Consider the following 17,945-nt stretch of genomic DNA (forward strand, 5'->3'; position numbering starts at 1 on the left):
ACATTTATATAAGATTCAAATATTTATACATATTGATTAATAGATTTATAAATTTATAAATTTTTATATACAAATGTACCTATCACTCAGAGGTGACGATTGTTCTTCTTGTCTTATTTTCTAATGAAAATATGTAAAGTGTTACAGATAAAGTTGATGTTCCCTTATTCCTCCAGCCTGAGAAGTCTACATTTTGCAATTCTGAGAAAATTCCTGTCACGAATTTGTGTTTATCTTCCCTTCCATTTTGCTTTTGTTTTTATTTCCAGCTATTTATGTTTTGAATGGGTAATTCATGCACATTTCATTGTCTTCATCTTTCCTTTCCTTTCCTCTTTCTTTTCTTTTCCTTCCTTTCTTTTTTCTTTCTTTCTTTCTTTTTCTTTCTTTCTTCTTTCTTTCTCTCTCTCTTTCTCTTTCTTTCTTTCTTTCTTTCTTTCTTTCTTTCTTTCTTTCTCTTTCTTTTCCTCCTTCCTTCCTTCCTTCTTTTCTTTTTTTTTTTCTTTTCTTTCTTTCTTTCTCTTTCTCTCTCTTTTCTTTTCCTTCTCCTCCCCCTCCCCTCCCGTTCTTTTCCCTTCCTTTCTTTTTCATGAGACAGGGTCTCATTCTGTTGCCCAGGCTGGAATGAAGTGGCTTGATCTCGGCTCACGACAACCTCCAACTCCTCAGCTCAATTGATCCTCTCGCCTCAGCCTCCCAAGTAGCTGGGATTACAGGCATGCAGCACCACTGCTGTCTAATTTTATTTTATTTTTTTGTAGAGACAAGGTCTTGCTATGTTGCCCAGGTTGGTCTGGAACTCTTGGCTTCAAGCAATCCTCCCGCCTCAGTCTCCCAAAGTGCAGGGATTATAGGTGTGAGCCACTGCATCCGGCCTCATTCACATGTTTCGAAAATCAAAAGGTACAAAAGGAAAAAGCTCCTTTCCCCTCTCTGGGCCTTTTAACACTTCCACATAAATGAAGCCAGGACAGCAGCAGTGTCTTGAGCAGTGTCTTGAGCAGTCGGTGGAAGGTGGTGTTAATGGGCTGCAGCCCCCAGCTGTTCTCTTCGCAGGAATCTGATCTTTAGTGGCCGGAACGTTGTTAGCATTAGCTTCAGTTGAGAGTGACAGAAACCCCAAGCAACAGTGGCCTTAACAAGGTGCACATTTCTTTCTTTCTTTTTTTTAGATGGAGTCTCACTCTGTTATGCAGGCTGGAATGCAGTGGCACTATCTTGGCTCACTGCAACCTCTGCCTGCCGAGTTCAAGCGATTCTCCTGCCTCACCCTCCTGAGTAGCTGGGACTACAGGTGCCCGCCACCACGCCCAGCTAATTTTTACAGTTTTAGTAGAGACGGGGTTTCACCATATTGGTCAGGCTGGTCTTGAACTCCTGACCTCAGGTGATCCACCTGCCTTGGCCTCCCAAAGTGCTGGGATTACAGATGTGAGCCACTGCGCCCAGCCAGAACACACTTATTTCTATTTTATATGGATAAAGTCTTAAGGTAGGCATCCCAAAGCTATTAGGGTGGTTCCACAATCATCAAGGACCTATCCTGTTGCTTGACCACCCTCACCACATGGCATCTTCTTCATGGTCCAACATGGTTGCTTGAGCTCCAGCCATTACATCCTCATCGTAGCCATTCAGTAGGAGAAAGGGAGTAAGTTGCTTCTGTTTCAGGATTGTCTCTCAAAGCTGCAAGGAACATTTCCTCTTGCAAACTGTTGGCGACAGGATATAGTGACAGCACATGTCATTGTAAAGGGGGCTGGGAAGTGTAGTCTTGATCCTGGCTGGCTGTGTCACCGCTGATATGTAGTGGTTCTACTACTAAGGAAGAAGGGGAGAACAACTACCAAGGCACAGCTAGCAGGCTCTGCCACAATGCCTGAGTTTCAGATCTTCCAGGCAGAAAAACCCCTGCCCTCATGGAGTGCCCGCTGGAAAGGGACCGACTTCAGGCCACTTCCCGAGCCGCACTTCTCGGCAAATCCTAGAAGCAGCAGCCAGGCTGCGCAGGGCCGCTTTCTGAGCAAGCGCGTGAGTCACACAAGCGGCCTTTGTTAGCTCAGCCAGCTCTCCTGGAAGTCCTTCTCCCAGAGCCGAGGGCCCCTTCCAGCTCTTCCTGTGCCTGAGGCATCGTCAGGCGGTGCTGCCCGGAGAGGACGCTGTGCAGCAGTGGGCCCACCCGCTCAGCCCTCATGAACAACATTGCCTGGTGCTCCCCGGGTTGGGACCCGAGCCTTCGGGGCTTCTGGGGCTGGGCGGGCACCGCGGGGAACAAAGAAGCATTCCTGAGCCTGAGCCACACGGCTCCAGGCCGACTCCCTGGAGTCTTGGAGAGGCTTGTCTTGAATGCCTGGCTTTTTGTTTGAGAAAGAAAAGTGTTTTCCAAAGTCCCCAGGCTTCCTCTTGCATAGAAATCACAGGGCTCCGAGAAGCCACAGAGTGGGGTGGGAGGACAGGGCAGTGAGGCCGCCCTGTCGCAGGGGACAGTGAGAAGGTGCAAGGCGGGGTCTGGGGGCACAGGTGAAAGGGAAGACACCCCACCTCAGCCCTCCATGGCTGTGGCCTCTGCTGGGACTGGGCGCTGGGAGATGGGCTGTGGCGCCTGCCTGGAATCCTGCGAGGGGCGTCTGGCAGGCCTGGCCGGGTGCAGTGCAGTAGACACGGCAGTGGGCCTTCAGACACGGTTGGGGTGCGAGGGGTACCTGGGGCTGAGGTGGGGGCTCAGAGCAGGGCATCCATCAGAGGGGACAGACTGGGCCAGAAGGGGTCTCTGTGTCTCGCCCGAGTCAAGAGACTAGACTCTGAGTTCCTGCCGCCCTGGACACCCCTGCAGTAGAGCTGCTGAAGGCAGAGGCTGGTGATCCTGGCGAGACCAATGATCCCTCTGCAAGGCGGGGTGAGGGGGACCATGTGTGAGCACCCTGTCCCTGCTAGGGGACGACTGGTTTAACAGGATGTAGGTAGTTTCTTTAAAGAGGCCACGTTTTGGGCAAGTATGGGCAGTGTTGAATGAATTCAGACCCTCCTCTGGGTCTGCCCCAGGAGCCCAGGTCCCACCTGAAGCCCGAGGCCCGGGGCTGAGCTGGGAGTGTTCGTGCAGACAGAGCTGGAGGCCAGTGAAAGGCAGCAGGGAGCAGGGCGGGCAGGAGGGAGGCAGACAGGTGTCCTCTCAGCGTGGGGCTGGGAGCAGGATGGCAGGGCCCAGCAGGGCTGCATGGAAAACTGTCATGGCCCTTTAGGGGAAAGAAAGGGGAGAGAGAGGGACAGTGTGTGGGTGTGCCCACAGGAGAGGCTGGGCCCACAGGGTTTTGCTTGGCAGCGGCAAGGCAGTGGGTAGGGCCAGGATTCCGTGCTTTCAACAAGTCCCCCAGGTGGCTCATTTGTGGTCAGTGTTTTGTCCGCCTTTGTGGGCAGGTGTGGGGCCAGGCCTGGCTCTCCCAATGCAGCCGGATCCTCACAGCAGCCTTCCCATTTCTTTTTTTTTTGAGACGGAGTCTGTTGCCAGGTTGGAATGCAGTGGCGTGATCTTGGCTCAGTGCAACCTCCGCCTCCTGGGTTCAAGTGATTCTCCTGCCTCAGCCTCCCGAGTAGCTGGTATGACAGGCGCCCGCCACCACTCCTGGCTAATTTTTTATATTTTTAGTAGAGATGGGATTTTGCCATGTTGGCCAGGCTGGTTTCAAACTGTTGGCCTCAGGTGACCCGCCTGCCTCGGCCTCCCAAAGTGCTGAGATTACAGGCGGGAGCCACTGCACCTGGCCCAGGCTTCCCATTTCACAGAGAAGGAAATGGAGGCACAGGAGCAAACAGCAGCCAGCGGTCCACTTGGAACCCAAGACCTCATCTGACAAAGCGACTCCTGCAGGTTTCTCTGCTGCTGCTACATGTCAGGGGAGTCAGACCCTGGCTTTCCCCGCAGGGGTGTCCTTGGAGCCCTGAGGTGAGGCCCTCCTAGGAAGGTGTCCTCATGTCATGTATACACTGTGTGCCCCGAGTCCTAGTCTGGAAGCTCCCCGAGTCCAGGTGTACACTCCCGGGAGAGGACTTGGGGCTCCCACCTTTGCGAGGGTGGCCTGAGGATGGACTCCTCTCTGTGCCACAATGAAGGGGACTGGGGCCCCAAGCCAGGCACCTGGGAGACCACGCCTAGGTAGGGGTAGTTGGGGCCCAGCTTCCCCCAGGAAGAGAACCCAGCGCTGTGTGCAGAGGTGCCCCCAGCTAAGCAGGGTGTGAGGGCTGATGCTGGCCTGATGGCTTTGGCATGAAGCCCAAGGGGAGTAGTGGGGAGCAGGCCCAGCAGGCCCATCCAGGGACAGGGCCGTGGCTGGCCATGGCTGGAGCATCCAGTGTGAAGACAGAACACCAGGGTGGGAGGGATGAGGCATGTGGCGCTGGCCACAAGGCTGGGTGGTGGAGGAGCTGCCTTTGTCCAAACCCAGAGGTCCGGGAGCAAGGACAGATGTGGGTTTCCTTGGCACAACAGAAGGGGGCAGGGGACATCGGAGGATCGGGTGAGCCTGATGCTCACAGTGGGGACTCTGTGGCAGTGGGCAGGAAGTGGAGATGAGGGCTGGGCAGGGGGCAGGCCTGAGCCTCCTGGGTTTTTGGCTCAGGTGGACTTTATTTATTTATTGAGAGAGTCTTGCTCTGTTGCCCAGGTTGGAGTGCAGTGGCATGATCTCGGCTCACTGCAACTCCTGCCACCCGGGTTCAAGCGATTCTCCTGCCTCAGCCTCTCCAGTAGCTAGGATTACAGGAGTGCGTCACCACACCCGGCTGTATATTTTTGGTTAGAGACAGGGTTTTACCATGTTGGCCAGACTGGTCTCGAACTCCTGACCTCAAGTGATCTGCCTGCCTCGGCCTCCCAAAGTGCTGGGATTACAGGCGTGAGCCACCACACCTGGCCTCAGGTGGACTTTTAATAAAGTGGCCTTTGGCCAGGTGACAGAACGAGGTGTTTCTGTCCCAGGAGAGGACTTGGGGCAGTGCTGTCATAAAAAAAAAAAAAAAAAAAAAGGTGGCCTTCAACTCTAAAGAGAAGTAGGAAGAGAAAAACCCCCTTTTTGAGTGAGGTATTTTCAGGTCTGATTTCACCTTTGATCATGACACTGGCCCTACAAAGCCCAGTGGTACTATCAGAAAGTGGAGGAAGCTTCCATCATGGCTCCCCCAAGGGAGGAGCCAGGCTGAGGGCTGGTCCACACCCCAAATAAACCTCCGTGTGAAGTGTCTGGGAAGGACCCGGGAGTTCCTCTTGGCGTCTGGCCTCTGCTCCTCCCTTCCGCACTCTACCTAGGCGTGAGCAGGTGTGTTGACATGGAGTCTGAGACTGGGGTTTTAAGAAGGCAGCTACATTGACTCCTGTCCTACTTGTGCCGTGACCCTCCCAGAAACACCTTGGTGACCTTTGTCACTGGGATGGTGGCGGGTACAAGCCGTGACCCTCCCAGCAACACCCCGGTGACCTTTGTCACTGGGATGGTGGCAGGTACCAGCTGGCAGGTGACCACTATGGCTGGGTTTCCCCAGGGGCCCAGTGGGGAGGCTGGACTTCCCTCATCCAGGGAACAGAGCCACAGGTCACCTGGGCTGACGGAAGGTGCCTCGCCCAAGGGCCTTCCTGCCCAATTTCACCAAATCTGACTACTAGGAAACTGACAATCTGCAGACTTTTTTTTTTTTTGAGGAATCTTGCTCTGTCGCCCAGGCTGGAGTGCAGTGGTGAGATCTCGGCTCACTGCAAGCTCCACCTCCCGGGTTCATGCCATTCTCCTGCCTCAGCCTCCTGAGCAGCTGAGGCTACAGGCGCCCGCCACCACACCCGGCTAATTTTTTGTATTTTTAATAGAGACGGGGTTTCACTGCGTTAGCCAGGATGGTCTCGATCTCCTGACCTCGTGATCCGCCTGCCTCGGCCTCCCAAAGTGCTGGGATTACAGGTGTGAGCCACCGCGCCCGGCCAACATCAGCAAACCTTTTAAGACAACTGGTCTGTATTAGTCAAATATGTCAATCCTAAGAAAAATGGAAAAAAGAAGGGGTGCCTGGGACTCTCTCCTCCATTCAAGCAGACAGGAGAGGTACATGGAGCACCGTGTGGTCCTGGGGCTACGAAATGCTCTGAAGACATCTCTAGGACAACTGGAAGATCTGGATATTGGAAAATATATTGTTATAAAACTGGGGGTGGGGGCTGGGATAACAGGGTTGAGTTTTGTGGCAGAACGTCCTTAGGATACACGAGCTGATGGATTTAGGAGTGCAGTACTCTGATGATCACCACCTACTTTCAGATGTTTCAGAAAAGCGTGTGCGTGTATGAGAAAGTGTGGGCACAGGATAAGAGAAGGTGAACAATTTAGGCCAAGAGCATGTGGGTGTCCATGAACTATTCCTCCACTCTGTCATTTGAAATCTTTCAAAATTTCAAAAGACAGGGAGGGAAGAGGTTAATGAGAATGTAACTCAGTGGCACCTGCCTCCCTCTCAACTGGTGTCATCTTCCCAAATACTATCACTAATGATTAATAAATGGTTACTCTTTATGGTGATGACAAAGTCCCATTTTTTCTTTCAGAATGCCTTACTTAATGGGACTTTCCTCACTGAGCCTCCTGCTCCTGTGCAAAGCACCCCACCCTTGGGACTCGGTGTGAGACCCCACTGGGAGGGGCAGCTATGGCCGCAGAGACCACAGCACACCCGTCACTCCTTGTCAGGGTTTATTTCATCGGCTAACATTCATTCTCGACCTAGACAAAAACAATTAGATGATTATGACTTGCTTTTCCATCATCAACTCATTTTTTTTGTATGAATAACCAAAAGATTTCAACTTTTTTTTTTTTTTAAGAAGAAGCTATAAATAAATAAAGCTTTAAACGATCCTGGGTTCAAGTTAAACAGTTCCAGTTCCCGAAAAGTTCACAGCCTTGTTTTGTGGGCAGTTCTGCTGTTCCTGGCTTCCCCCTCCAGGAGGGGATGTTTGCAGGTCTGGGGGTCCTGGTGACTAAGCTGTTAGCTCCACTGCCTGCCTGCTTCCGTCCTCGCAGCCCTGGGAGGGCCCCGGATGGACAGAGTCCTTACAATTTAGGAGATGCTGCTGGCAAAGGAACCGTTGACCCAACGCAGGTGGCCTGAATGGGAAGTGCCAGGCTGGACACTCGGGGGCTGAGGGCACTGCCAGCTGCCGCCACCTCTGGACACCTCAGCCCGGCGCTGGCCCGAGAGGAGACTGCTTTCCAAATGCAGCGAAGAGACTGAGAAAAGACCCGTGCTTCCGTGTCAATCGGGATGCGGGGCATAAGTTAACACATTCCAATACGTACAAAACAACCTGCGCTCAGGCCCGCGCACCCAGGAAGCCCATGGCGAAGGTGAGGCCACCTGAGCCAGGCCTCTGGCTGGGTGTCCACCTCCTGCCGGGAGGCCAAGGTGCCCCATGTGTCTTGTGCAAGACCTCACCATCCCCTGAACACATTCCTCCTCCTCCAAGGAGTGCACCCACCCCAATGTTGAGTGTCCGAGCAGATTCCCATTGACCCTGGCCTCCCTTTGAAAGAGCCACACCACTAAATCCCCTTGGCACTCGCTTCCTTAGTGTGATGCATCCACCCAGGGAGGTGGCCTTGTGTGGCGCTGGCACGCTGTCCACCCTGCCCTGTTGACCACCCTGTCCTTGGACCCCAAAGTAAAATGGGGCCAGTGTAGGAGGCCTGAGGGTGGGGCCCTTATGCCAGACCTTCAGGAGTAGCAACCTCATCTGACCCCAGCTTCGCCTTCCTGTGCTGCAGAAGGCGCTTGCTCCCAAGACTATGGTGACCCCCGTCTCCACCCCATGGTGGGGCAACTGTGGTGGCTGAGTGGAAGCTGGGGCAGGAGAGAGGACCCCCGCCAACCCCAGCCAGGCGGCCTGCAGAGCCCACTGCCCTGCCTCTGAATCAGCCTGCGGCCTGAGCACACCAATCTGCTCTCTGGGGAATCCAGGGTGCCTGCGTGGGCTCTCCTAGAGACACCAGCTTGGCCTCCTAGGGCATAAGGAATGGGGACAGGGCACAGGGCACGTGCTCACAACGGATATGCAACATGGCTTTTAGTAGGGCCATTGCAGCCAGTGGGGAAACCTGCGGGGCTGCTGGGAACAGAGCATGGCCAGCCTTTTGCCAGGGGGTGGGGAGCATGGGGAAATCCAAGGAGAGCCAGGGTGGGGAGGGCTGAGTGTCTGCTGTCAGGGAGGCCACCTACAGCTGTTTTGCCAAGGCTAGTTGAGAATCTGAAAGCTCAAGTCCCCATTCCTGGCCATCCAGAGTCACTGTGGTCCGAGGGTATGGCTCCTGGGCAGGGGCTATGATCCCATGCTCCAGCCGATGGAAGCCTGATGAACTTAATCCGCACACTGGTGGGAGCAGTGGTATCTGAGCTCTTGAGTACGTGTCTCGGTGATGGGGCTGGGACAGCCTGCTAGCAAATCCCAGTGGGTCAGAAGGGAGAACAGAGGCAGGGGAGCCCTCGGTCCCCAGCCCTTCCAGTCTGAGCCAGGCCTGCCTGGATGGTCACCTCCAGAGGCCAGCCGGGGACTCACGCACAAGTGGCAGCATCCCTGGCCAAAGCCTCCCACTCCTGGGCTGCCAGTCGGCCCACGGAAGGCCGGCAATGCAGCTCGGGCCCACTACCCAAACCCCTCCTTGGTCTGAGGACTGTAGGGAGTGGGTGGGGCCTGAACATCAGCTTTGGCCTCCTGACCCAAAGCATGAAGCAGGACCACGGACCAGAGAGGCGAGTAGGCTTCTTGGGGGCTGGACTTGTCTTCTCTGCCTCAGATGGGGTGGGCCCTGACCTTGAGGGAGCTACAGATGGGTGAGCTGGGGGCTCCCCAGGCCTTGGGACATTGGGGGCAGCCAGGAGGGGAGGGGCTATGGGATGGCCTGGAGCTGGGGCAGTTGCCAGAAGCTGGTCTCACTCCTAGTAGCCCGGACAGAGGAGCTAAGAGCGAGTGCTGTGTGCATAGTTGGTGAGGGACACACTCCCGGCCTGGCAGGTCCACTTTCCGCTGTCCTCGTCTCTTGTGCAAACCTTCAGTTTTCGTGATAAATCCAAGGGGGCCAGGACAGCAGGCACAACACCTGCTCTGGAGGCCCTGCCCTGACCATGGCATCCTTCGAGCACGCTTTCCTCTGACCCACTGGGCTGCACCTGTTGATTCCTCAAGCCCCCATCCCCGCCCAGCCCCACTACGTCCCTGCTCTGTTTTTTTTTCAGGACGCAGCTACCACTGTGGAGCTGGTTTGGGATGCTCTTCCCGTGACAGTCTTGGGTGGACCTGTCATCGGTCCTATTCTATCCCCCACACCCCCCAAGAGGCCTCCCCGCCACTACCACTTCTCAATGATGTGGCTCATGTAGTCCTCGGTGGGCACGCGGCCCGGCTCGTCGGCGTCCTCCCGCGGCAGCGCCTCCTTGGCCCGGTGCAGCAGGCGCTCCTCACGGCTCCTCAGGCGCTGTTCCCTGCGCTCCAGCTGCCGCTTGTACTGGTAGCGCTGCTGGAAGAGGTCCTTGGCGTAGTCATACAGCTGCATGTCCAGGTCGTTGAGCTCCTCGATGCGCCGGATGGTGTCCTCATCCACCTCCACGCCGCCCGCCCGCGTGCTGTTGTACTGCATGAAGGGCCGGATGAACTTGAGGTTGAACGTCCGCTCGAACAGGTACTGCGTCTTGCGCTGGAACTCGGTCAGGCCGAAGAAGGCCATGCCCCGCAGGTTCTTCTTGGCGCTCTCAAGCAGCAGCTGGGCCCGCTTGCCCTCGGGGATGAAGGACAGGTTGTAGCAGCCCACCAGGCTCAGGTCGGCCAGCATGCGCACCTGGCGGTTGTTGGCCAGGTTGTACGGGCAGTCCATGAACTCCTGCAGTGTGCAGCCCGACCAGTCCGTGCCCTCATAGCAGGGCGGCAGCTCCTCAGGTGTGGGAGTGCGCCCGTCACACATGTGCAACGACGTCTTCCACGTGGCACCCCTCTGCACATGCCGCCACTCGCTCAGGTAGCGGGACACGGGGTCTCGTAGCAGGGTGATGTAGTAGAACTTCCTGCAAGGAGACAGGGAGAGGAGGTGAGGGCTGTGACGCAGCATGAGGGGGGCTACCAGGGCTGCTATGAGTCAAAGTTCCCACTACAGGAGTTTGGGCTTCACCTCTGATGCCAACCAACTCTTGCATTTAGCTCTCAAACAGCCGTTTCAAAACCTGGTATCAGAGATGCCAAGGAGCATGCCACGGTCACATGGCTACCCAGGGTGACCACCACAGTGCCCTGCAGCACCTGGCCTGGCTCCTCTGGAGGGACAACCTCCAGAGGTTTCTGCTGGTGGGTGGAGCCACCAATACCTCATCCAGGGAGGTCCCAGAGCCACAGCCGCCTGAGACCAGCAGTGTTCACCAGCTGTTTACAGCCTGGGCATGGTGCCACCCAAAGAGCTACTCAGCAGGAGCAGAGGGTGGACAGGGGCCAGCAAGGGGCACCTCCAGTCCCAGTCCCAGGGTCCTGCCAAGGCTTGGTGGTGGGTGGGGGGGCCCAGCGGACCAGCCAGCCCAGGACCCCAGGGGAAGCCATGACTTTACAGTCTCCAACTCTACTTGGCGGGTTGTCCCCCAAGACGCCAACGCATTGCACAGTATGTAACGGTGTGTGCACAAGGGAGAAACGACCCAAGGAAGGCTCCACCTCCCACCCTCTCCTGCATAGCAGGAGCCCAGCATGAAGCATGTCCTTGCCAGGCTCGCTATGATGCTGGACTGGAGGCGTCAAGACACTGGACAGGTGGGTCAAATGTGGTGGTGGCTGTGTGGGGTCAGCCCTGGGGGAGGCTGCAGTCATTCTTAGAGGGCTCCTCCTCCTGGCTCCTGTCCACACTGGGGTGGGTGGGCTTCAGGCCAAGGAGAACCAGGGCCGAGCAGGCAGCCTAAGAGCCCACAGGGCCCCTCACTGCCCGGGGGAGCAGCTCCAGAAGGGCCCTGACCCACCGCCAGGATTCCCCAGATGGCAACATGGAAGTGTACCCACACTGCTCCCCTCCTCCCCTCACACTGCCCTGGGCAGGGGCAAGGGTGGGGGGCATGGGGGGACCCCGGGGAGCACAAAGTGCTTCTTGGTGTCCGCTGGCGACTGCCTGATCTGACCACACACCTCCGTGTGGGGAGGGAGGCACAGTGCCTGACAGGTGGTGCGGTGCCACTGCAGGCCACCCCCGCCTATGAGGACATGTCAGAAAGCCCCAGTGGGGGCAGCTCTGAAGCAGGTGGGGTAGCCAGTGATGGCTCCAGGGGCAGGCAGCAAGGCCAGCACTACTGCATGCCGACTGCCGAGGAAGGGACAGGCAGCTGTCATCCGGCCGGTGTTTTCTGTGGCCTGACAGGCCCAGACCCTGCCCTTGAGGAGCTCCCAGGGGTGGAGGGAGGACCCGGCAGGACTGAGCTGACGACCCCAGGGTCAGGCACAGCCGGTCTCCAGGGGGCAGACAAGCTGTGGGCAGCAGGGGCGAGAGCAGGCCTCAGCTTCCCTGCTCCAAGCTCCCACTTCACATGCCCCAAGGCACACCTGGCCCTCCCCGAGCACCCTGCACCCACCGCCTGCCTGGTACCACCCATCTGTGCTGATGGCAGCAGCTCCTGGGCACTCAGGGCCTCAAGGGCCAGAAAGCGGGACCTTCTTCAGGTAACAGGTGAGACAAACGTTTTAGAAACAAAAATGACCAAGGGCCAGGGAGTAAGGGCCCAAGGCGGCTGGGGCAGGCTTCTGTCTCCCGCCTCGGGCTCACAAGGCCCTGACTGCTCCGAAGAGAGGCTATCCATGCCCTTCCTAGCTGACCCTGTGTCCAGGGGAGGCATAGGGCTGCATGGACCTCCGCTCCCCACTCCTGTGGGGCCCTGACCAAAACGATGGAGACAGGCCAGTGTGGGGGGTTTCTTCTGAACTCAGAAAACCAGTGTGATGCGTCAACCAACAGAGAGGCTTGCCCTCCTAGCCCCAGCCAATGACCCTGTGAGTTACAGCCACAGGGACTTTGACTGGCCCCAAGGGTGACTCTGAGGGCAAGGACACGCTGTGCATGGTGCAGCAGGCCCCGTCCGGGAAGCGCAAATGGCTCAGCTCCTCTCCCATTTTCAGCACCCCGTGCCCACAGGCGGGTCCTTCAGCCCCAGCCCCACACTCATTCAGGGACCATCCTCTGCAGCCCAAGGCATGCCTCCATCATGAGCTTCTCTGCCCACGGCCCAGAGAGGGTGTGTGACTTGCCCAGGGCCACAGAGTCATGACACTGGCCAGGGTCTGTGCTAGCTGACTGGAAGGCCTGCAGAGCAAACTGCCCTGTGCCTGGTTAGCAGGAGGGACAGGTCCCGACAGAGGCCCGAGCATGCAAGGGCTTGGCACCCTGCAGATGGGGTCTCCCATGGTGTAGCCTGTGCCTGTGTGTGTGTATTGTGCAGGCTCCAGGAGACACTGATGAGCCTTAGAGTCTCCTGGTCATGTCTGGAGCCACCTGGCCAGCGCTGGGCCTAATGACTGAGGGAGCAGGCAGGAGTGGTGTGAGGTCCCTTGGTGGAAGGGCTGCTTTTGGGCGGGTGGAGGGTCCGGGTCACCTGCCTGGCTCCCACCTGGGAATGCATGCAGGCACCAGCCTCGATCCAGCCTGTTCCTGGACAAGGGCCCTGGCTCCTCAGCTCTGGGGGTGCAGAACACGGGGGAGTGCGAGGGAGGGAGCACAAAGCGGGGAGCTCGTGGCCAGGCTGTGAGGTGTTTCTGCTCAGTTCTGTCCGCCCCTGCTGTCAAAGCCTCCAGCTTCATGGCAAGACAGACTCTACCTGCCCTCACCCTCCTGCTCACAGTGGGCGGCTGCAGCCCCAGAAGAGGCAGCACTCAAAGCTGGGGCCGCCACCTACCACAATCCCGGCCTGCAGTGACTGGTGGGCACGAGGGCCCCGATGGACCCGAGGGCTTTCCCCCTCCTGGGATGAACTCATTCTTCAGGGGCACATGGTCTGACCACACCGTGGGTCTTGGCAGCCAAGCTCGAGCGGCTGCCACTAGGGCACATAACCGCAAATGCCAGGTCAGCACCAGAGTGCAGAGGGACGGAAGTGAAGCAGGCATCTTGGGAAGGGCCAGGACATGGCCTACACCAACCCCACACCCAGGTCCCCTGGGGGTTCAGACGGCCCCTGGCCACCCAAAGTCAGGAGCCTGGTGGTCAGGGCAGCCATGGGCCACAGCCACAAGGCTCCCTTCTCTAAGTCCCTTCTCCCTGGCAGCGACCTTTCCGAATGACAGCCTCCTCACCCCTGCGAAGCTCAGGGGCTCTGCCGCGGAGGGGCTGGAGCGTCCACCTGCTGCCCTCCCGATGTGGCCTGGTGCCCCCTCCTGTCCCCTCCCCAGTACCATCACGGTCTGCAGGTAGGAGCACACGGGTACATCATCCCTGGTCTCTGCATGGGCCATGCCCTTCACTGGAATGCCAGCGTTGAGTGACCGCCCATTGATCAGACCTCTCCTCCACCTTTAAGACCCAACTCAAAAAGATAAGCGGTTGCCAGTGCAGGAGTGCGAGAAGAGCCCAGAGCACTCAGCAGGCATGAGTGGTATGCACGGTGGGCCGGCTCTAGTAGCCCCAGATGGCACACGACCTACGGACCATCATGGGTGAGGGTGGCAGCAGGCTCAGTTACCACGTGTCCGACGGCAGCATCCTTTCTACGGAACACAGCTGAGGGGAACAAAGGCCTCTCTGCCTGCATCTGCAGGGGCAGTGTCTTGAGGGGACAGTGAGACCCCGGTGCAACTAAGGCAGAGTTGGGGGCCAGAGACAGGGAGGAGAGGAGAGGGCTTGATTTTCTGGGTCCAGCCATTGAAATGACTCGGGTTTTTCGTGTGTGAGCCACTTAGAGAAGCCGTGAGCAATTTACTCTTTGGTTTCTGAAAAAGCTGGGAGGGTGAGCTGCTGAAGACAGACACTCATTTGAAAGCCATCTAAGTCTGGGGCCCTCAGAGTACTGGAGGTGACGCTTTCTCCTTTACTGCCCCAGGCCTGGCTGTCTCCTCTGCCAAGGCCTTCCGTGCACAGGAGGCCTAGCAGGCACCAACAGGGGCAATGGCGGGGGCAAGGGGCACCTGAGTCAGCCAAAACCCTCATGGTCCCTGGAATGACCAAGCCTATCAGCCTCAACTGTCCTTCCTGGGCCTATGTCCCACATAACCCTTCTGGACCAAGGCCTCCCGCTGCAGGGACAGCTGCTGGGGAACCACACCAGGGAGGCAGGTGTGTGCAAAGATATTAGCAGTGCTGGCCCAGCGGCTCTGCATCTTGTAACAAAATGGCGCAATGGACACTGCGCCTGGGGGAGCCTGAGGAGCTGACCGAGGCCCCCGCCCTAAGGCCCAATGGCTTACGCTGTCTCCACGGCTCCCTGTGCACCTTCTCTGCTCAGAACATTGCCGTGCCCTGGGTCCCCTGGTTCTGTCCCCTAGACACAGCCTGTGGTATAGACAAAGGGCCAGCCAGACTCTAGAAGCTGCCTGTGAGGCCAGCAGCCAAATGTGGGTGTTCCTGCCCCTTTCTGCAGATGTGACAGCTGATCCAGGCAGGGTGACCTGCCCTTGGCCACCGTCCAGTTCCTAACTACCCCTGCCTGAACGGTATGGAAGACCCTAACTGGCACACCCCTCCACAGCCGGCGAGACTCTACAGGAGCCAGAGGCGTCCAGTCCCATGCCCAACACGCAGAGCCCTCCCCTCCCCTCTGCCTTGTCCCCTTCCCTCTGCTGAACACTGCAGGCACTGCTGGCCACAGGCACGTCCTGGCCATCCTCGGCCTGGTGCCCCAGCTCCGCCTTGCCCTGTCCTCTGTCCTCTTTCCTCCATTGCATGCATTGCCAGATGCATCTGCTGTTTACTCTCCAGTCTGTCATCTGCCAAAAGGCGGGGTGGAGGTGTCAAACAGAAGCAGGAAGACGGCGGGGTGTGGCGAGGTGCAGAGGATCCCCAAATGGCCCACCCCAGATCTAGGCAGCTCTCTGACATGTGCTCTCTGGAGGTGCCAAGGGGGCGGCAGCTCACAGCTCAGAGGTTCGAGGAATGGTCTGCACACTCAAGGTGGTCCCCAGCCCCTGCCCTCAGGAGCCCAGGCTCATCTAATCCCTGCCCCGCACCCCCTGCTGAAGGGTCTGTGCCCCAGAGCAGTCTTCCATGCACTGACACCTGGGACCCCACAAAGTAGGGGCTTTGTGCCTATCACTGTCCAGCAGGGTCTGTCCATCCAGGTGCTCCGACTGCCTGCCAGCAAGGCTTCCAGAAAGAGGGGAGAGAGAAAATAGAGAATGATGAGAGAAATAACCAGAGTACATCATTCACTGAGACTGAAATGGCTGACCAAGTGCCGAGCAAATGAATGTGGGGACTGAACAGAGGACTAAAAAGTTGACCCTTGAAACATCTGGACAGAAAAAACAATACATAAATGGCATGCTTCTCCATCGCAATGCCGTATGTTAGAAACCATTGGAGCACAGTCTTCAAAAGGCAGAGGGAAAATGACCAATTCAATTTCATACCCAGCCAAACTATCAATCAAGTGTGGACAGTAGAGACATCTTCAGACATACAAAGACTTAGGAAATTTACCTTCTGTGAATCTTATTTTAGGAAGATCCTGGAGTAGGCATCTCACTTAGCAAAAAAGGAAAAGAAACAACAAAACAAACAAAAAAAACCAAACTTGGAGCCAGGGGCTCCAACCCAGGGGGCGGTTCCAGGATGTCAGCAAAACAACCCACTGGGCCTGTCAGGAGCAGGGGGACAGAAGCTCTAGGAAAAAAGGGGCAAAGGCCGGGCGTGGTGGCTCACACCTGTAATCCCAGCACTTTGGGAGGCCAAGGTGGGTGGATCACTTGAGGTCAGGAGTTCGAGACTAGCCTGGCCAATGGTGGCAAAACCCTGTCTCTACTAAAAATACAAAAATTAGCTGGGAGTGGTGGCACATGTCTGTGTTCCCAGCTACTTGGGAGGTTGGGGCAGGAGAATCACTTGAATGCAGGAAATAGAGGTTGCAATGAGCTGAGATTGCACCTGGGTGACAGAGCAAGACTCCATCTCAGAAAAAAAAAAAAAAAAAAAAAAAGGAGGTGGGGTGGAAGGGGAATGGACAGATGGCCTGACACAACTGACTATTTGGTGGGAAAAAATGAATGGTAGGTGTGTGGCAGATTCTGGAATCATTTGGAAAAAATTAATCCATGAAGATAGAAAATAAAGCAAGTAAAAAGATAAGGCAATCATTAATTCCAGGAAAAACAAAAAGTTATATAGAAAAGAAAATGAAGTACACTACTTGCCTCAGTGGTAAATCATGGTTTTGAAGGCATCATCATGTAAACAGTGATTACTGATTTAATAAAAACATGAGTTTTAACTGTATGTGGGTGATGGGTGGGGTGAGGACAGACTGTGTGAGGGTGTAAGAACGCTTCACCTTCATCTATCGAAACAAAGTAAACAGAGAATATCTAAACCAATAAATTAAGAAATAGCACTATACGTTATTTAGAAATATGAAGGTAAACACCAGAAGTATACTGAGAAAGCCGCAAATGGTTTTCTGGAGAGGTTGGAAAGAGAAAGCGGATCTGCTGGCTTTCATCATAAGCCAATTGGAACTATCTGTTTTTAAGTATGTATATGAATTACTTTAAAAAAATTAAAAGTAACAGAAAACAACGAGGAAACTGACCAACAAAGTGTATGGAAAGAGGCTCCACTGCATCAGTTACCAAGGCTGTGGCACAGGAAGCCACAGGCAATACCAGGAGAGCGGTGGGAAGGCAAAGCTGGGCAGCAGCAAGAGTAGGCACAAATGCAGGGCGACCCTCCTGCCATCTGCTTACGGATGTGAACGAGATGGTGAGAACAGTCATCTCCAAGTGTCTTCACTGGAAAGCAGAAGGTACACATTCCCCAAGATGCGGTGAGTCCTCTCCCACATGCACACTGCAGAGGAATCTTGCTGTTCACACCAGGAGGTGTTGGGGAGGCTGCAGCAGCATTCTGCTAACAGCTCCAAATGCCCTCCACGGTGGCGTGCTCACCTCCACAGTGGCATACTCCACTCAGCAATAAACATGAACAAATGGCAGCTACTCACAACACCATGGGGCACTGCACATCAGGATTATGACGGTAACGTGCATTTTATCAAGTTCTCAAAAATAAGCAAATCCCCAGAAAACACTATTCAGGGATACACGTATATATGTTGAAATTATTATTATTATTGAGACAGTCTCGCTCTGTTGCCCAGGCTGGAGTGCAGTGGTGTGATCTTGGCTCACTGCAACCTCCGCCTCCTGGGTTCAATCAATTCTTCCGCCTCAGCCTCCCGAGTAGCTGGGATTACTCGTGGTGGCGTGCACCACCATGTCCGGCTAATTTTTTCGTATTTTTAGTAGAGATGGGATTTCGCCATGTTGGCCAGGCTGGTCTCAAACTCCTGACCTCAGGTGATTAGCCTGCCTCGGCCTCCCAAAGTGTTGGGATGACAGGCGTGAGCCACTGAGCCCGGCCTGTTTTTTTAAAAAGTGATGAGCTGAAACAGGAAAATTCAAGTCAGAGGCTAGCCCTGGGGTGTGGGGCTGGGATGGCGCTGGGTGCTCACAGTGGCTTACGTGGTGCTGATCACGTCCTCGTGCCTCCGGTGAGCAGCTGGGGGTACAGGTGTTCACTGTTACCATTTATTTCCTATGTACATTATGCAAGCTCTTTTGTATGTCCCAAACACTTCATGTGAATAAAAGTTTAAAGAAAGGAAGAAAGACAAAATTGAGACTCTAGAAGGCAGCCTGAGAGGCCCAGCTGGCCTTCCAGGAAAACCAGTCTTGTCAAGCCAGAGCCTCCGTCCCCAGAGCT

At 55.8% G+C, this 17,945-nt stretch overlaps 1 protein-coding gene across 1 annotated transcript in view; it reads right to left on the reverse strand.

Annotated features, from left to right (window-relative positions):
* Nucleotides 1-7,956: 7,956 nt before the first annotated feature.
* The window catches only part of HS6ST1 (heparan sulfate 6-O-sulfotransferase 1), a 54,285-nt gene continuing 44,296 nt past the window's right edge, over nucleotides 7,957-17,945 (reverse strand). Inside the window, exon 2 of the mRNA XM_003278149.3 lies at nucleotides 7,957-10,083. Coding sequence (XP_003278197.1) covers nucleotides 9,375-10,083 — 709 coding nt within the window. The 3' untranslated portion in view covers nucleotides 7,957-9,374. The remainder of the gene's footprint in view (nucleotides 10,084-17,945) is intronic.

Source organism: Nomascus leucogenys, chromosome 20, assembly GCF_006542625.1.
Source record: "Nomascus leucogenys isolate Asia chromosome 20, Asia_NLE_v1, whole genome shotgun sequence".
Classification (NCBI taxonomy): Eukaryota; Metazoa; Chordata; class Mammalia; order Primates; family Hylobatidae; genus Nomascus; species Nomascus leucogenys.